This window comes from Cygnus olor, chromosome 2 (genome assembly GCF_009769625.2).
Source record: "Cygnus olor isolate bCygOlo1 chromosome 2, bCygOlo1.pri.v2, whole genome shotgun sequence".
Lineage (NCBI taxonomy): Eukaryota > Metazoa > Chordata > Aves > Anseriformes > Anatidae > Cygnus > Cygnus olor.
In genome coordinates, this window is record NC_049170.1 from 21,257,675 (window position 1) to 21,279,170 (window position 21,496).

General features: G+C 36.4%; 1 protein-coding gene across 15 annotated transcripts in view; it reads right to left on the reverse strand.

The window, feature by feature from the left end:
• Nucleotides 1-21,496, reverse strand: part of CACNB2 (calcium voltage-gated channel auxiliary subunit beta 2) — a 245,833-nt gene that overhangs the window by 40,963 nt on the left and 183,374 nt on the right. For all 15 annotated transcript variants that reach the window (XM_040545628.1, XM_040545622.1, XM_040545621.1 and 12 more), the window contains one exon: nucleotides 955-1,077. In XM_040545628.1, coding sequence (XP_040401562.1) covers nucleotides 955-1,077 — 123 coding nt within the window. The remainder of the gene's footprint in view (nucleotides 1-954; nucleotides 1,078-21,496) is intronic.

Genomic DNA, 21,496 nt, shown 5'->3' on the forward strand with positions numbered 1-21,496 from the left:
GCACCGTATTTTTCCAGATTCACCAGAAAATGCTGATGGCTTTCTTTTGCCGAGACTGTGCCTGCTCATCCCTACTTCTGTCATAAGAAGTAAAGCAATTCTTTTTTGCACTATCATCAGACTTGAAACATTGTCTTTGCTATATACACTTGCTTGGAATACAAATTATCCCTTTTTTCTATGTGTTTCATATATATGGAAAATGCTGATCACTAGTCATCATGATAAAGGTACTAAAGTCCACTTCTTGTGTTTCCTTTGTATTTGTCCACCTGCACTTCTACCTGTGTATTAGGGAAAGCTTCTTGCTTCTACAAAGTACCTGTCCTAGCAGAAATTACTATGCAACATGAATTGTAATGACTGAGGGATTTTTTCAGCATTAAAAAAATGGATAATCTAAAATGGGTCAAAGACATAAATTCAAGTGTATGACTAAGTTGTTCTCCTCCTCAAACAAATTTTCCAGTTCTTCTGCTACAAATCTCCATTGTCAGATGGACCATTGTGTGGCAAAATACAACGGAATATGACCAGAACCTGGGAAATCTGGTAAAATGAAATCATTCAGAATAGAGCAGTAGGGTGCTTAGGAAGGTTTGTATGGGAAAGTTACCAAGTTTGAATTGTCTTGCAAGGAGGAGAGAAAGAACAAGAGTTTAAATGTTTGAAAGTTTGCAAAACCTGAAAATTTTCAAAGAAAAACTACAGGAAAAGAAAAGCAATGCAGCGAACTCAAAGTACATTTTTTGACAGTTGATATGTATATCTTGAAACTTATGACTTCAGTTCTTCAGTATGTAATTCTTAAAATATTTTCTATGTCAGGGAAATAACTTTCGTGAAAAACAGGACCTGAAGATTTGAGAGATTAATCTAACCATTAAGAAATGGTAGCACTGTTACTTAAACAGACCTTTAAAGAGATTCACTTACTCCTTAAGTTTTACTTACTTCTTTAACGTGAAGAAAATCTTTAGCCTCAAATGAGATGGCCATGCCTGGGACTGGAACATCATCATCATGAGCTGCACTGTAACCAACATTTGTCCGAACTGCAAATGCAACAGGTTTTGTCTGCAAAGTAAAGAAAAAAAGCTTGAAGATTTCCCTCAAAAATGTGCATATATATAATAGTACGCACAGAGGACGGTTTCTGTAAGTTGTCTTTTTAAAATAATAAAAATGACAAAGAACTTTCAAAACATATGCCGTTCTTCTCAAAATATTTGTTGATCATAGAACAGTCAATTTACGTGAGGCAAATGGCTGACACTTTGTTCCAAAGCAACTGAATCATCAGGAATGCTTGTGTTAGGCTCATCCTGAAGGTCAAAGTCTTCAAAAGTTACTAGCAATTGAGAGCACAGAAAGACTGAAGCACCTAAAATCTCTAGTTGCTATGGAAAACTCAGAGCAAAAGTCCATGTTAAATGTGCGCTGGATCAACATGTGAAAAATCAACATTCTACAAATCACACTAGGAACTAAAGGACAGCATAATTTTTTTTTTCCTGTTGTTAAATAGACAAGCTCAAAATGTGCTTTTACGCTATAAACTATCCATTTAAAACATTATGAAGGATCATGTTTACTTACCTTCGTTATTTAATATCAACACATTTTATGGATTGCAAGATTTTTTTTTCTAGCTACTAGCACTCTGAACTCATTTGGGATAAACCCAATCAGGAATTAGAATCGTAAAACAGTTGGCAAGCCATATACTATGCTCAGTTATGATGGAATTGCACAGTAGATCTTCATTTGGCTGAGATTTATTGGAGATTTCTAACCATAATTCTGTACTGAGGTGGTCATGCATCTCACTTGCATTGCAGTATATTTAAGAGGTGTGTTTGCACTTGCATGGAACATTTATTCTGCTTTCAAGGCAATTACAAGGCCCCTATCGACTTCAGAAGGGAATGAGAACAAGGGAGTCAGACTTCAGGTTTGCCTAGTACTCATTCTTGAAGTTTAAATTGCAATGGTTTACTATGCTTTGCTAATATACAAAGAAATACAATTAAAATGTATATAATAATGAGAATTTAGGTATACAGAGTAAAAGTCATGAAATTCAAACATGGTTATGACCAAAGCTATTGTAATTTGGCTCCACTGCCTACACACTGTAATCCCACTCACAGCAGCAATGGAAGGAAAAATTTAAGAAGAAGAAAACACTTTTAAATTTTATTTTTATTTTTAAGGAGGCCAAATCCAATCCTGAGATTTCATCATCAGCACTAAGCTGTTACCTGTCCCCAGCACTTCAACAAAAGTTGAGCGCTTCCTCCTCGGCTGAGCTGAAAGTCCGCTTCCAGTTCTGCTGCCGTGTTTGCCTACAGCTACCTCACACTGTGAAGAGTCCCACATCAGCCCCAACACAGCCTTCAGCAAACTCCAAAATGAGGAGAATCAGTGCCAGCAACCATTATGGACCCCGACAAAGGGCAAGACGCCCTGCTGCAGAGGCATTCTGAGAGTGTGGTCATGTCAGGCCATCACCAAATACTGGCAAGAAATCACCAAATACTCTCTCACAGAGAGACTTGCTGATTCCTGTTACTCATACCTATACCAGTAGTCAGTATCAGTAGGTTACAGAATTTTTACAAGTTTTATTTTCAAGAAGCAGTTGCAGAACAGACAGGGAGTCTTGTGGCCCCACACCGAGGCTGAAAGCCTTTCTGCACAGGAAGGGTTAAGCAGGTAGCAAGAGCTGCCATCCAGCTCAGTGCAGCCCATACCAGCCTATATGGAGGGCTTCCTCTTCTCCTTGGAGCTGCAACCAGAACACAGGAGAACAACCTCCACTGTGGCTTTTTCTCCCCCAAACAATGCCTTGAGCTTGCTCTCCCAGCAGAGGATATGAAGCATGGCATTCCTGGGACCCACCATTGTCCCACCCCAAATCCTCCACACTGCTTGTCAGGTCTGGTCTAAAGGCCCTACACATTATGGCTGGTATATCTTTGTGAACTGAGACCCACGGGTGCTCACAACTCATTGAGGAGGGTGTGACGTAACTTTTCATCTCAAAATATATTAAAACTTTTACCAGACAACAGTTTTAGTTTTATTAGTAATGATTTCATTGATGCCAATTTGAATACAACCAAGAGCAGATGTAGTTGGTATGGGTCATCATTTTATGGTTTGGGTAAAGAGTACGGTATTTTGCTAAGATGACAAGGTGAAAACAACCACCACCACCACCTCGTTTCCTACATAAGGAATTGCATCCATTTCTTCTTGAGACGGAAGATATGAAAACACATCCCATACTTCATGAATGCAGACCCAAAAACCTGAGACCAAGAATCATGCAATATTTTTCTGATTACCAAAAATCTCTGACTATTCCACCCAGGTTCATTCTGACAACTTGCACAGTGATAGAGGTCAGAAATCTGCAGCATTTAAAACCATGATAAAATAGTGATGGAGACGTATAAATAATTCTAAAAACAATATCATGCTACCTGTCCTCGAAAGGACAGTCGGAAATGATGGGGGGAAAAGGTTCCCTGCTGCTTAATTCAGGTCTGATGTGCTATAAAAGCCACAGGGTTCCAATAAAGCACATTTTAAAACCCCTTAAATAGGCCTGTATTTGAATGAACTGCCGCAGTCAAACAATTTACATCTAAGTGCACATTCTAGGGAGGATTTTTAATTTAGAAGGAGAAATAGTATGCTTTTTCATAACATTGGGTCAAGATTGTCTCTGTGTCCAAAAACAAAACAGTTTCACTAGCAATAAGTTTTGGAATGGGCTTCATATTTATGTGGTATTTAAAATCTAAATAGGCATTTGTACAAAGAGATCCTCAGGAAACTATCAGAAAAGGCTTTTATCAATTCTGTTCATTCTTTGGGATTTGATGGAAAAATCTAAAAGGCTGTGGAGGAAGGGCTCTCCAGGCTGAAACTGGCACCATTTAAACTGCAAGGCTGAACATATTTACAGGTTACCTGGCTGTGATTTTTCTGCTACTCATTCCTCTCCTCCCCATCTCAGTGTCTAAAAGGAATTGATGACTATCTCTGAGGTTTTAAAAAACTGGTATATCAGTCACCTGAGTGAAAAATAAGTGATTATTTCAATATAATTCTTACACACGACCACAGGATTACATTGTTACAGAAGCCACAGTTAAACATGGAAAATAATTATAGTTGGAAACAAATCTGCTCAGTACAGTTTCCTGAAACTTTCTGGAGAAAATAAATTTTTCCTTGTGCAATGGGACATTAATTAAGAAAAACCTACTTAAACCATCTTTGCATATTCTTCGTCTGTTCCAGAAGCCAAAATACTCACTTTGGGATAGTATTATGGAGAGAAAGTAACACTTATCCCAACCCATGTGATTGTATGGCAAAAGACAACTTACAATTTACCTTCCATATCACCAACAAGTTCAGAATAAACTCCACAAATCTTCACATGTGCTATTAGTTACAAATAGCAAAACAGATAGAGCAACATAGAGATGAAAATAGGGAAGTGGCTCTGTCTTTCCCTTGCTTTTAAGGGAAAATGGAATGTTTTAGGACTTATTTTCCTTAAGGGACCTCATTTAATACACAAATCAAAAATATGTTTCCTTTGGAGATAAGTCATACATTATAACAAACAAACAAACAACAACAACAAACACACATGGAAATAATTAAAGAGTAAGTTTTGGCACTTGTGTATTGACATCACGTTATTCAGACTTTTCATGCAGTACATCTTAGTGCTTCTTTATCTTCTCAGAAAATTTATTTATTTATTTATTTTTCCTACTCTGGTTCTCTTTGCCTATGAATTTAGGTATGCATTATGCATCATATATACCGTGCCTGTGAACCACTGCCTATTTTTTCTGCTTGCCTCCCAGCTTTTAAAATAACACATCCCAAGAGTTCATTGTATTTCTTGTTTAGCTACAGTTAGATTACAAATACTTGATTGCTTTTTTTGCAGATCACCTCTTCTAGGTGTTGTTGAAACAACAACAGAAATTTTTAAACAAAAAATTAACAAACTAGAAAAAAAAAACAAATTAGAGTACTATGCAAAAAGCAATAATTAAATAGCCAATAATTTAAAAAATCTGTTTTCTTTCAATAAGAAAAATCCTATTGCTGTTGGAACATGTTGGAGATGCTATTCAGGAGGTAAATTATATGAAAAGCTTGACTGCATTTGCAGGGAATTGATTAAGATTATTTTACTAGATGTTCTTATTAGCTACCACCCTATATTAGAAAATGATAGCCACAATGACAGATATTGTTTGCATATAAACAATTATATGTAAGTATACATTATATATATATACATATATATATAATATATACATTTAACAATACAATCAAAAACTAACAGATGCTTATTTTGCTGAGCAACTTTTTAATACCCTGAACTATTCCATTTTGATGCAGAAGGGCACCTAACACAGATTTCTGGACTCCAATACGAGAGAGATGTATGTAAAAGCTAGACACCCAGGTCCTTTAATAAGCCCTTAATAAGTTCACCTTTTCATTAAACAGATGAACTGTTAGAAGGGCATCAAAACATGATTATGCATTCATGAATACATTTCTGAAAATGGGCATTTATGAGAATGATCATCCACAAAATAAAATTTGGCTATTCCTCCATAACAATTTAAAAACATTGCAGTGTTGATGCAACATGGATGTCCGATTCCTAGCAACCCAACATCATATCTGATTCAGTTCCTCTAATATTCTTAGTTGCAACAAGCACTCAGTTATCCTATGCCACAGATAGCTATCTATAAGATGTTAGAATTAAGCATGCCAGAAAGAAAAAAAAAAAAGTCATATAGATACTGAATTCACCGGTATCAAGTATCTTCCTTAAAAATAAAAGCCAACACAAATTATTGTTTGTTTTTTTTAATATATATATTCATACAAAACTCCACAACTTTCCTGAATATAAAAATTCTACACTAACAGAGTTGATGCTTTATATGCTATTATTCATTTCAATATCAGAAAATATGGATATGAGTAAGCACTAAGTTGTCAAATCTCCTAAATAATACTTTATCATTGAATAGCAGAGAATTGAACATATCATTCATTGTTACGAAGAACGAGTTTTCTGCAAAGCATAGTAAACTGTCATTGTAGAACTGTATCTCAGAACAAGAATGGAAATATTAAGGAACGATCTTTGCTAAACGCTGGTAGGGGGGATAATACACTTACTTATCCTTTCTCACATTTCCTATATCCTCTACCAAATATAAAAGAATGCTCAGCAGAGTACTGTGACTTACTTCTAACAGTATCAGTGGATGAAAGACTTTAGGCTGACTAAAGACTTTAAAATCTCTGCTGCATTGCAACAAACAGACAACTTCAGCAAGCTAATGTCCTTGACATACTTCTAAGTATTCTAAAATTTCCTATTAGAGGCTACTCAAGAAAAAAGAAAAAATGAAAACTACTCCATAACCATCTGAACATGAAAGTTAAGTAGCAGGTAAAATAAATAAATAAATAAATAAAAAATCCTCTTTCATTTTCTGCTATTGAAAAATTAATGTGAAAATGTAAGTAGAAAGCAAAGCAGAACATTTAGCTTCTAAAACAGTTCATGTCCCATTTTAGATACTCGTCATACTGGTACAAAGGGAGACTAAATTACCATGAGATTAGACAACAATAATTAACCTTGCTGAACATTTAAAACTAATTAATTTATAAAATTTAAATGCTAGCTTTTTTACATCGATCAATAATTCTGAAAGTTCCACAGAACTGTAGAATTCAGTACCTTTTCTTTTCTTGAACTCTACCGTCTTGGAGTAAAATAATCCAAGTCTGTTATGCAATTCCTTACTTTTCTAAGGAGCTCAAAGGAAAAATAGGACCTTGTATCAAACAAAATAAAACTTTTTTTTTTTTGAACATACACATATGTATGTTTTAAAATATATCTAGCATTTGCCTACATATTGTACAGTTCTAAAATTAGACTTGGTCAAAACAGTTAAGTACTTTCTGTTCATTCTCCAAATCTCCAGGAAAAAGTGATGGCAGTTCAGCACTCACTTAATCCACAGGCAGGACTACAGGGACAGATATTCCTAGATGTTAAACACTAACATTTTCTCCCTCCTGAAAGGAATAACACAGCTTGAAAATGTATACATCTTCAAAATGAAGATTTGTGACTTCTTTTCATTTTTTTTCCCTGGAAAAATACAATGCTCAACAGACAGAATAACCCATTAGGAGAACAATAACTAGTCTATGAACATCACCATAATCTGTACCACTGGGGCAGCAGGTGGCATTCTCTGGTGTGGCATTCTTCATGAACCAGTTTCAGCTTCTGATTTAAACGCAGAATGTAAATCAATGAAACCATATTCACCAACTGTTAAGCAAACTTTGGCAGAGGACTTTTTTGTAACAGACATAAATTAACGTGGGACTAGGGGGACCTGAGTTAATATTCCTTTTTTTTTTTTTTTTTTTTTTGTCTGAATCTCATTTCTTCCTTTTTGTTCACAAGTTATATTCGTTTTAAACATCTTTGTGCAAACTCTCACTACTAACTCAATACTATTTACAGTATTATTATACTCTGCTACTTATATTCCTTATCCTCTGTTTTATGACTAACTTGCATTCAATGCATACACAAGCATTTGCAGTATCTGTCTCACTCAGTTTGTTGGTTTAAGCAAATTAGAACCTGCTTGCCTCAATCTGTACTTGAGAAATATTGCACCCTAAAAAATACAACCTGTTTTCTAGTAAAGTACTTAAAACATGACAGGACCATCTTTTTTCCGATAACTCATTTTAGATTTTTAATACTGTGCCATAAACCCAGTGCATGCAGCCCCTAGAGATCCTTGCCAAGTAGGTAAATTTTCTGACATGGAATTTGCTCTCAGAACAGGTCATCTCCCTCATGGTCACTAATTTTGGGAAAGGTGCTTGATAATCAAGGTATCTCTATTCCCTGGATTAGAGCATTCTCCAAGCCACTTTCATTTACACCTGAGGCTGTCCTATACGAAGCAATGACCCTAGGGCTGAAGGAACACAAGCAGGAATTAAAGCTGCCTTTCCTTTTTTCAGCAGTAGGTGATGAGGATCTAGGGTCTCAGATCCATCTCATTTCTCACTTCACTTCATTGTACCCAGAGTAGAGGTATGCTGCATTTACACAAGCTTAAATGAAAACCGAATGCTGTTCAGACTGCATGTTTTATAAAGATAATGCCAGCTAAGTCCAGAATTGACTCAGAAAATGACTTCAGTTATCTTTTTGATGAAGTCCTTGTTGATGTTGGCATCTGTGTTAAAGTTCAGAGAATTCATCTCAAAGCAAGTCACCTCCCTCGCTATTTATATATAATGTTATGCATCGTTCATCATACCCACTTTTCATGGATGCCTGTAACTTTAGCTTGAAAGCAAGGAGTTATTTTTCTCTTGGGTAATGAATATAATGGGTCTCACTTGAAACACTACCAGGTTTGCACTCATGAAAATTTAAAATAACATTTTTTTTTTTCAGCTAAGGAAAGATGATACTACTCCCAAACTTCTCTTTAGTAGTCTTGGTCAGGAGTAAATATGTCAAGTGATGACCTACATTTGCCACTATTTCTGCAGAACAACCCCATACATACTGTTTGTGCCATAAATTAAATTTATACACCACATAGGACAAAGATCAATAGGAATGTGACAGTGCAATAGCTGCAGTCTTAAAATATGCCATTTTGTTTTGCCCTGCTGATGGCTGAGAGTCAAACATACAGTGCAAAAGCCAGATGTTTTAGAGAATTGCAAGATTTTTGTGAACAACTCAATTATTTTAAGGGAGTTTGCAATGTTATGAAATAAATATGGTAACAAAAGTAGCTCAAGTGAAGAATGGAAAAATAAAACGAACAAAAGAACTTTCAGCTTTTTAATTCATTATTTGGTAATAATTTATAATGCTGTAACAAAAGAAACAAATCGAAATCACCTGAGTATGCATACAATTCACAAATTTACCTCCTAAACACTGATTATTGTTGGAGCCACATTACGGTTAAATAATCGCCCAATGTCTGCTCAGCAATCTCATTGCTAAGGAAGCAACAACAGTTCACGGATGTCCCAATGGAAAATCAGAGTAAACCTGCTGTCATTAAAAGTACCGATCAATAATAACTTCCCAGCAAAGACTCAGCCCTCTTTTATTTGTGTGGGTGTATGCATCGGACAAGGCTGGTAGCAAGACAGAATCACAGAGTAACTTTGGTTGGAAGCAGCCTCTGGAGTTGTCCAATCCATCCCTCTGATCCAAGTAGGTCTGCTTAGACCATGCTGCTCAGGGCTGCGTCCAGGTGTGTCTTAAGTGCCTGCAAGGACAGAGACACCAGCACCTCTCTGTGCATCCTGCTGCAGTACTTGACCACCCTCTTGCTAAGAAAAAGACCATAAAGTAACCACATATCTATGATTAAGGACATTAAATCTCTAATGGATCACAAATACTGGATTTTATGCTGCACTACAAGGAAAATCAAGCAGTATTACAAGTGGAAATCACCATTTTCTAATTTTAATTGCAAGTGGCCTAAAAGGAGTATTTAAAAAAAAAATATATATATATTATTATTATTATTATTATTATTATTATTATTACCATTGTGTGGGTATTGGAGGGTGAGGGGGTATTATTTCAGGTTAAGACAGCAATTTTATTACTTTACTTTTACAGCAGACAGCAGTGCTCCCATAACTCATCTAATGCCTGAGGCTCAGCTCTTGGATTTGTGCCTCCCAGTGCAAGGTGCTGTACTCAGCACTTCCTACAAAGTGAGGGAGCTGAAAAACAAAAATATGCTGGGAGAACAAAACACAACAAAATTGTAGTTAACAAGAAGCAGCCCAAGTATAGCTACTGTATAATGAGATTCAACTCTTTTGAATTATTAAGACTTCGAATATTATGGATCTGTCTTAAGGGACTTGGGAGACAGTAGTCAGCCAGAACATTTCATTCTGGAGCCAACTTTCATCATTTCTCAGTGTCCAAGTCAGTAATTGGATCTGAGCATATTTTACCACATATTTTCCAAACTAAGGCTACGTGAACTATGGGCAGCTGTTACAAGTGCTTGCACTGCCACCTTACAGCGGGCTGACTCGCCAAATTCTCACCTAGGAGCTTGTGCACCCTGACAGGAGAGCAGTGAGTGAGGAGACGTCCCCATTACACAAGCTACAGTCGCCATCAGCCTTTTTGGCCTCTCCAAACAGGCTGTAAGGAACGACATGGAAACTGAGCTTTTAAAGCTTAAGTGTTATTTTCCTTAGGATCAAGGTGAAATTCACTGAGGAAATCTTCTCTGAATCCTTTTGGTTACTAAGGCTCTCTGCTACTGGAAGGCCCATTCTTAAAGAAAGGAAGGAAAGTTTAACACATCCAGCTGGCAGAAAAGAGTCTGCCAGATCGTTTTTTTTCTTAACAATAGGTATGCTTAAGAGAATTTTTTGTCCTCTCATACTCTCTAGAGATACATTTGTTACTATTTTAGCTCCTCTTCACATACAGCTTGAAAGTCATGCTTCCTACTTCCTTTTACGAAATCATATTTGAATAGAGAGTCACCGATGTCGGTTTACATTCAGCACAGGAGGCAGCAAAGACTGAAATAGCTTTAGTGACGCACAAAAAGCTTTTTCATATGAGCTGGGTCTTTTTTTATTAGAGCATAATGCCATCAGTCAAAACTCATCGGTGGCATGGTGTTGTTTGCATGTAAGTATGCCAGAAAGGTGGATCTGCCGTACAACCCTCTTGGGGAGCCGATGGGAACAACTGGAAACAGCACAGCTGAAGTCTGTTTGTGCTTACTGAAAACATGCTTATTCTGGCAGCAAAATCCAGCAGATGAAAGCTGTCATTTGCAACAAAAATACTGTGCTGGGATTTCAAGTTCTTTTTTCAATGTCACAAGTGAGGACATTTTATGCTTATGAGACATTTTAAGCTTATGAGACAGCATTTTAGTAATCTTAGCATTTGGGCTAAACCAAGGTTCACATAGATAAAAGATCTGCATTAGCATTTTCAGACGATTCACAAACAAAAAATTGTCCAGGAAAAGCATAAATCCGTGACACAGCAAACTAAAGCAAACACTAAATAAATCAATAATGCAATGACTGATAAAAATGAAGATACTATTTTCAAAACCTTCTGAAAAAGGTATAGCATTGAATATGTTTCTTAATTCAGTATTATGCTTGCAAATTTTATTGCTAGTTCCAGTATTTAAATAATTTCACACTTCATTCTTTTTCAATTTGATCAGAAAATCTGTACGACCGCTAGAGTCAAAGATTAATGTTATTAAAACATTTTATTTTTACATGATATGTTAAGCATGCATTTTTAAAAAAAACTGTTCTAAAAAAATTCTTTCTTGGTTAGAAACATACATTTCATAGCTAGATAGCCCTATTTACAGAAGTGATATGAATATAAGTTTAAGGGGTGATATTTTAGAGTTTGAAAAGTCAAATGTCATATTAGCTCTTAGTTAGTACACTGAACAAAAACTTGGAAGTTATTTCAGAAGATGGTAAACTCTACATCTCATTCAGTGGGCCTCTCAAATGATTACAATTTATGTGCATAGCTTATGTTATCCCACTCATCAACTAAGTGCAATTTCTTAAATCCTGCACTATCTGAGATACTTTCCATGTCTAAATTCAAATGGAATCTCTACTCCAAGTCTCCATGACAGCCTAGATACAGATTACAGAAATTATAGCATGACACATACATTTAAAGTTCTGCTGAAAGAACATTTCTTAAAGTTGAAAGTTAAGCATTCCAGACTTCAGTAAAGTCAAAATGGAGTTGCCTTTAACTTAGGCAAACAGTGGTATCTTTAACAAAGCTCTAATTACATACAGTATTATGGTACGGCCATTAACTTCAGAATGATATGTTGTCCTCCAACCTAGTATATCTTATTTACATGCAGGATCCCCTTGGGATAGATAGATCAAGAATATATGAAACATAAGGGCCTATCTATAGCATCCTAAATTCCTCTGAGGGATTAACTGTGGCTAAAGAGTTGGGCTTACCAAGTCCAACAAAAAGAGGTAAGCAGTCTGTAAGGAGTGGTTTATCTTTAAAAATAGCATGAATCACATTTTCCTTCTTTCTTCCACAACTAGGGAACTAAAGCACCAATCCTTAGCTGTCAAGGCATATGAAATCCCATCCAGTACTCAGTGTTACGAGTGAAAGGTTTCTTGAATTTGACATTCAACATTAATGGAAACTTTTGATTTCAATCTGTGATTTAGCTGCCCAGCTGCTATCCCATAAAGATAAATCGATACTCACACAGCATTCAGATAGCTTCTCAATAAGGCCCCACAAAAACAAGAAAATGTTATAGAAATCAATGCAATGCATACAACATTGGGCCACAACAAGAAAGAAAACCAAAAATAATCAACAACTGCATGTTAAATATGATCAGACTACATAGTAAAAACTGTACCATTATATATTCACACTAGAGGGAAAGTTAAGCTAACTCAAACCACCTTCATTTTCTAGTTTTAGAACACTGGATATTGCCTAGTTAGTTTTTTGTTGCTTTGTTTTGGTCAATGCACAATTTTCCATGTTTAAATGAAACAAACAACAAAAGGATCCTGAAATAATAATACATTTTAGTGTTGTGTTGACATTTGCATTTATCGACAGGACAACTGAAATCTTTATATTCATTGCCAAAAACTCCTTGCAACTCCAACTGCAGAATTAACAGACCGCAAATGGTTTACAGCTCTGTAAGAGGAATAGCACTAGACAGAGTTGAGGCCCACTTTGGCTGTGATCTTTTCAAGTATTTGCTGAAAGCAGAACAACTGTGAGACTTAGGAACTAGAGCTATTTAAAGCAAAGCTAATCAGAAACACATAGTTTTGTATGATTTTTATGTATTTTTAAATAATATTCAGCTGAAGGCAGTATGAAGCACAAAAAATATTAGGCCAAATATCTTAATTTTGGCAGAATGACAAACAAAAGCAAAATAGATTCTGTGACACCAACTTTATCTGCTATAATCCTCCTGTAGCTATTATAATTCTCCTTCCACCGCTCAGGCAAGACCCATGGTCTTGGGTCCTCAGCCCAGCCATGGCTGTGGCCATGCACACCTGGGAGATGCGTAACACTCACCCCTACTCCTTCTCCTTGCATGGAAGAGCTTCTGGGAAGCTGAGCACCGGCAGAGCCGCTGTTGCACTGCAGTTCTCCTGCCCTTTTATAGCAGGGTCACGGCCTTACCCATATGTTCTGGTGATCCCCTTCTGCCAGAAAAGACCCCTGGAGATTGAGAATTAAGTCAGAGCAGCATTAAGGCTTCTCTGACATAAGCCAGGAACTAGCCAGAATTGTGCTGGGGAGAAGCCAACATAAGAATGGCTAAAAGCCAGGGTTTGGGCCATTCTTCATCTGAGCTGTGCCAAGAGCAGCCCCTAATCAGGGCCTAAAGATTTAACAGATCTCTCATCCCATTCCAAAAACAATCCCTCAAAGTAACATGCTAGAAATGAATTTACTTCTCTTTAGTATTTCCTAACATTCCTAAAATCCTTTTCCTTAAACATCTCATTTGGATTCTTTGCTCCAAGCACAAGATAAAACAGGTTTCCTGGTGGGTGTATGAGATCCAAGAGTGAAATGCGGTGATGACGCTATCCTTACAGAATATATTATACAGCTGGTGCACAGCTAGTCATCAAACGAGCAGATGAAACACTGGCTGGCAATAAACCTTCCTCTTATTATAGATGTAGAACTGCAAATGTTTAATTCCAGGTTGCATGCAGCAAGAGTTACTACAAAAGCATGAAACAGAGCGACACAGAATTGCATTCTTCGTAAGAAAGAGGCATGGCATCAAAATGGAAAGTGGCAGTTACAAATCCAATTTGGGTTTCTAGACATATTTAATTTACACTTTTCTTTACACTGCTCAGTGGACTGCATTTTCTGTGGGTATGCTGGGAGGTAGTTCCTTACACTGAACCAAAGCAAGTGGAGCAGACCACACACAGTCTTACCAGGGAATGAGCCTGAGTAGGACAATACCGTTGTACGATACAGCTGCTTGTCTACACACAGTTTACCTTAGGGAAACCACATATTTGTTATCACCAACAGATGCACTGGGGAGAATGCCCAAAGGAGGACATTCATCAGGGGACCCCATCACTTCTTCTCCCAGCTGGCCAACAGCTGTCTTTCCTGTTTTTTTTGTTTTGTTTTGTTTTTTTCCTTTTTCCCCCTCCTCTGCCCCCCCCCTGCTGGCTTTTTTTTTTTTTTTTTTTGCCTTCCACAAGTACCTTTTGCTAGAAAGAGCTGATCTAGGTCATCACCTATGGACCTGGTGACAAGGCCTTGTGCATGCAAGTCTGCCTCAACACCCGTTGTGCATCAGTGCCATTTGGAAATGGCCATTGTGGGACAATTCATGTGCACATGGTAATGCTAGGGATGCAGGGAAACAGATGGTAGATTTCTGCTTTTTAATTATGTATTTAATTTAAGTGAATTTTATTAGTAGTGATATTGTGTTTCTCAATTTACTTAAAGAAATTAGAAGACTGTAGTCAAACTTAAAAGGAGGATATTAACCCACAATACTGTTAAAACAGTATTTTTGTGAATAAAAACTGTTTATAAACTATGGAGAAGGGAGAGCGAACAACAACAAAAAATCAGTAGGCATTATTTAATTAATATATTTTCTTCCCATTTTATCTTTGTATTTCTTCCCCAAAGCAAACAGGTGTTCACATCAGCAAAGAAGATTATTTAAACTTGTTTGTTTGTTATCAAATGCAAGATTCTTATCATTTATTCCTATGACTTTGCTCATTTTTGAGGCACACATTAGAAGACAAAAGTATGGTTTACCAGCTTACATATAAACTGAGTCCTTTTGTGCACAATGGGAATAAAAACTACTTAAAATGAATCAATATAAATACAATACTAACTTTACACAGCTTTGTAATTTTTATGACTTTAACACATAACCAGTTTGATTTTTAAAATATTCATTGTAAAACATTGTTATTTAATATAGCACATCATGATGATACAAAGATTGGTTTCACATGAAACAATGCAGACTGTGTACCAAATTAAGCAGCATCCCTCCATTTGTTAAGAACTGAAGAAGACTAACTCATCGGTTTATTCATCACTAAACAAATAGCATACATCTTGTGTTGTCACTTTGCAATGTCACCAATATGGGAAGTGAAACGAACTGGAAGTCCACTATGTAACCAAAATTATGTCTTAATTAACAAAACAGTTGTGTGATAACAATTTGCATAATTAGAATTTACATGAAGGGAATAACATTTTCTGGAAAGGAGAAGAAATATGCTGTCTACGATAACAAACGTGGACCTCCTCTAGGGTTCAAAATGCAGACTGAGATAGCTCACTTAAAGTACCTGATTTAAGGATGAAATAGAAAAAATAAAACAAGGAAAGTGAAATGGAAGAGATGTTATCAAGTCTGGAGAAGGAAGTGATGGATGACAATTTCACTTGAATAATTACAAATCATATAAAAGTAGTTTAAATATGCCATTAAAACAAAGATTTACTGAGAATGGAGCAAATGACGATACAGAGTAATGCCTTTGAACAAGTTGGAAAACCCAAGGAGGGAAAACATAGAAAACATAGAGGGGGCTCTTCTACATTTGTTTCTAACCAAATGGTACAAACTGTCTGAGAACATGAAAGTGAAAGGAAAGATGTCGCAGATCTCATAAAATAAAGAAACTTACCAACAGTGAGGAAAGAATGATAATAGAAGAACAAATGCAATGATCTCTGGGAAAGTAGATTTTAATATACTTTCAGTATATTCTCAAGTAAAACTGCTTCCCATGGGAAGCAGATCTCAAGGAAAAATTAGTTCAGGAAAGTGACAGGTCCTTAGTGAAATAATATTAAGGGCAGAAGCACAAACTAACCTATATGAAAAAAAGATAGCAGGTACATAACCTGAAATTTAGGAAAGATTACTAAAGGGGAAAACTAATATGAATAACACAAAAACAACAGATAAGATTAAAAAAAAAAAGGCAGCATAAAATTATATACAATTAGTTAGGAATATTCAGACATTTTTCCTCCTGCTTGTAATGTGTATTAATAGTAAAAAGGATGATCAAGAAGAGAGAGCTCTCACCCAAAGGGAAAAAAAAAAAACCAAAAAAAAACCCACTAAAACTCAATGTTCCTAACAAAGCAGAAACACAATGCATTTCTGGTTTAGTCTTCAATTTTTTAAAAGTTCTCTACTCCTACATATTTAATAATTTTAAAAAGGCAGTAATGAAACAAACACCCTGCTAGTAAATGAATAAAAAATTAAGGATAGAGAAAGAAAAGCACAGGTGAGAGACAGAGGTGAGACAGAGGTTTAATAGCACTCAAGCTACAGTATGCCTTGCTCAGACAATCTTTGATCCATATTAAGAGGGGAAAAAGGACCACCAGAAGAACAATAAGGCTAAGTTCAGTTTCTAGAAAAATGTAATTCAAATGAAAAGGTTATGCAGAAAAAGCTGGAAGATAACAAGAAAAACATCTATAACAAGTCCACGCAGTCCTAACTTCTTTCTGTAGAAGAACACGCAGGCAGCAAGGATTCTCTCTCTGCTGCTCTGATTGATGCTCTGAACTTTGCTCCTGTAATAGTCTCAACAAGCAAGCTCTAAAAGTGCTTAAGTAAGGGGACTGCTCAACGGATTGGAAAAGCTGATGGTAGGTTGACATCAAATATGGAAGATGGATTAATTGATTTTCTGCAGCTTTGTGTCCTTTGTCCATTTCTACTCAGTATTTCCATTAACTATTTAGATGATAGGATACAGAAAGTCCTTTTTAGGTTTACAAATGATAGCAAACTGGGAGAAACAACAACAACAACAACAAAAGTGGAAGAAAGGACAAGAATTCAAAAATTGGCTTTCTGAATTATTCAAATTAAAAATAGGCCACAATTTAATCAGGAGCACAGCAGATGAGCAGACTTCATACTTGTGGAGTTGGCGACTGCTAAATATATAACTGATTTGACAGTTGTCCTAACAACAAGATCTAAGGACTGGATCACAATTAGAAATGATGGTCAGACACATGTGAGAGGCAGTACCCTGCGGAGGATGAGTAGGCAAGAATACAGCCTGAAGGGGACAAAACAATTCTTCTATGTGATTTGAGAGGGATGGGGCAACAAGAAGCATGTGCTGCCCCACCTTGCGCACAGTGCTTCCATAGGGTGTATGAGAACAGAATTGGTTTGGACAGGAACAGCAAAGATGATTAGAGTTGTAGAAAACAGAATATAAGAATGTTCTCTGCTAGCTGCCAGAAGTTTTAAGAATGAGTTACACAAATACTTACCAGGAATTGTTTAGGTACAACACATGCTGAACTGATGGAGAACAGACTTCCAGAGGATCTCCTGAAAACCCTTTAAGTCTTCATTTCATTTTAGCCTAAACTCTTTCATAATTACATGGGTTTATTTTAACAAACAAAATGTCAACCTCATTAAACCCATTTTTTTTTTTTATATATATCTCCAGTCTTGGCCAGCTATTATGTCAAAAGTGGGATCATTTACCACAACTTAAATCTTTACCAAAACAAACAAACAAACAACAACAACAAACAATAAAGATTACTTTAACCACCAGGCAATGGACTGTAGAACCTAATAGTCACAAAACAGTCAAACTTTCTCTGTTTTACTACTTCCATTTACTCAGTCAAACACATGCTGGACGTCATGGAGTCACCAGAAAAGCTAATCTCTTTGCTCTTGCATATCTCATAATATTGTTTTATCGGAACGGAGATATTACTAGTGATTTTTTTTTGTTGGTTTTGTTTCCAAAGCAAACAGACTCTATATGAATATATACGGGTTAGTTAAGTATCTCTCTCTGATAATCAACAAACTTCTCATGTGTTTATTATGTGGCATCTAAGTGCCACACAAAAATTCATAAAGCATTCATATGCAGTTTGCAGTGGCAATATGCAGGCTGAGAAAGATGCATAAAAAAAATGAAAGACCCAAAGTGACAGAAGGACAGATTTTTTCTTGGATCCCAAAACAGACGAGATGGCGTTTATAACAACCCGGGAAGCTAATAAGTTCCTGGGCAGAAAACAACCCTTAAAAAAAATACCATCCTTACTCAGGGCAGAAATCATCTTTCTCATTTCCAGTTTTCTCAGTTTCATGAAGTTCACTGTTCTAGTTTCTTAAGTTTTTAGGGAGTTTTGAGCAGATCTCAGGCACTCTGAAAAATGAGAAAGAACTCTGTTTTGCTCCGCTCTTTGTGGTAAGAAGGATAGCATATGACTATGGAAAAGGAATGGACTTCCCAGAAAGGAGAGGCAAACAAACCCTCGTGTACTGCAGGCAGACTGCTCTACAAGGCAAGTTGACCAAGGCCTGTGTGCTGTAACTGCTGCTCAGTTCAGACTGGGACAGCACTAACTGCAGAGGAGTTAATGCTGGCTCTGGGCTTGGGACTAGAAAATCTACCACCCTGCCTGTTGGTTTTTGGTTGGTTTGTTGTTGCTGTAGTATTAAAAATAAAATAAAAAATCCAATACAAATCCTATCTTTTCCAGACATTCACACTTTTGCAACTAAAGGTACAAAGCCATCACCATTTAACTTTTTATCAACTATTATTCTAAATTGACTCCTATTATTTATTCTTATTTTATGTAACAACTAAAGACAAAAGGTATAAAGAGAGTTTAGGGCAGAAATATTAATTTATCCCCGTATTTTCTACATTCCAGCACTGTATTACCTGCTCTGTCCATGTAACTGAATGTTCTCATAAAAGTCCCAGAGCTCCAACCCTTTCTGATTTACTACCATCAATATTATTTTTTATTTTTTATTACACTTTTTTTTTCCTACACAGGATCACATTAGCCATCTCTTAATTCACAATGAGATGGTATTGTTTTTATATTGGGGTTTGTATCAAAACTGTATTTTCCTTTGCTTCTGAAATCCAGAAGCACTGGAATTAAGGCAACTGCACAGACCCAAGGTGTTTCTGAGACACTGCATACGCAATGGAATGAGCTCACAGCATTAGAATGGTGGCTGTGCATGACTGTGTTCTGGTGCTTCCTTGGCTTGCCATCCCACACACCATGACCCCTTCACCCAGTAAGTTTCCAATCTTTCACACAAATTTGATAGAGAGGGTAAAAGTCTATACGAAATAAGTTCTTTTAAGTTTTGTGATAGGTGAGCAAGCAAAAGCAAAGAAAAAAACAAGTATATAACAGTGCCACTAATGTACAAATGTCGACTGTACTTTGCAATAAATCAAAAATCAAAGTCATAGAAAAAGAACATTTAATTCTAGTGCTAGAGAACCCCTTTGTTTTGATGTTAGCATGGTAAAATGACAGCCTCAGCAAAGAGAAATTCAGTATGAAGAAGGATCTAGGGTTTACAAACTACATTTACTACCCTAAATACAAATCAAGTTAGATACTACACTGGGAAACAAAAGGAAACATCTAGACGTTCTGTGAAAAAGCTGTGTTCTTTTGAGCAACCTGCAGGAGTGTTTTTCTGCCTTATGCTACAAGCAAGCAATGATGAGCATGCTGCCTTTCACTGGCTAAATCACATTATACCAGATTTGAACCATTAGCATTGAAAGCAACCAATGAATTCCTCAGGAAGCAGAAGCCGTAGCTGACCCAGTAATCCTTGAGAGGCTTAGGACAAGCTTAGAGCCTTTAAAAGCATAGCAGACAAGCACCCAGCAGATCCTCCATCATAAACAGTTTCCTCTCTGGGAAGAGAAAATCCCACCACCCCAATGAAAAGACCTTGGAAGATGTATCCTTCTTCTCCGAGGGGGATATTTAGTCAGGCTGCCGAGACAAGCACCATCCCATGGGACATGGGAGGGGAATAAAGAGAGGGAGGAGACTTCAATTCCTGGGAAAATGCCTCTTGAGGTCAGGAGATTACTGCTGACCAAGCCAAGAAAAGGGATGCACTATTCCCAGAAGGAAGAGGGAAGGAGCAAACAACATAAAACCTTCACCCTTTCTGTTCACAGTATCGAAGTGGTCAACCAAAGGGTAATGGTAGCTTACTGGCTTTTGCATCCCATAACCTCCCAAACTACTAGAAGCCCCGTCCTCGTCATTTCTCTCCCATTAACGTTTCATGAGCTGTTTCTCAAGATATCACCTTTTCTGTTCTTTTTCTAATTATAAAGCAGCTCTTCTACTAGATGACACTGGCATAAATCTGTTAGTGCCTTTTGAAAAGTCATCTATTCCCACATTAGAGGTTTGTTTTCTGTTTAGGTAAATGAAAGTCTTCCAAAATTTCATTCCAATAAAAGAGATTAGAGACAGAAACAAACAAACAAACAAACAGAAAACAAAACCAAAGACAACTGTTTCCACTGACGGACAGGAGACTTTTCACAAAGAAACACAGGGAAGAAAAATAAATAGGTAAGCATAACAAGTGAAATAATTGTTATATGGGCTGCAAATTTTTACTTAATTTTCTTGTTCCAACATGCAACTAAGCTGTATTGATCTTAAGGTATACACTTACCTCAAATGATGCTTAAAAATGAATGAGTTCAAATCAAATTAATGGTAAATGAGTTTTAGAGAAGTGTAAGAATAGTTTTAAGTAAGTTAAATAAGAATAAAATAAGAACAATAACAACACCTTTCCAGAAGTTATTCTATTCCAGGGAAAGTTCTCAACCTTTCTGTGAAAAGATAGGGAAACATCATTTTATTTCTTTAAGTAGCTTCATGCAAACCTGTGAGGAAGCAGACATTCGGTTTTACCTGTACACCCTGGCAGAAAACTTTCATATGTGTCAGAAAGTTTCAATACAATTAAAGTACAACTCATCAAGACACAATAATCTATTGGATAAAAATCAAGAATAAAGTATCCTACAAGGTACCATTGTGACAACAGAACATAAGTAACTAATCAACTATTTAAAAAATGTAATAAACCAGCTGCTTTGAAATCCTATCTATTGTTAATGTAATATAAAATTGTGCTTTATAAAGATAAGCTAATCAATTGAGTGCTCAAAACAAAGTCTCTTCTTTCACTGAATGGCCACCAACAATCTTGCATTTACTACAATATTCTTGATTCTCAATTAGCTCTCCAATTATATAACTGTATACTCCATATCAATTTAGCAGGGTTAGTGTCCTCCACTCAATGTTACTATTTCCATTAGCAACATTTATAACTAATATACAAAAACATATCAGTTGTGAGAGCTATTACTTGAATGCAATAATTAT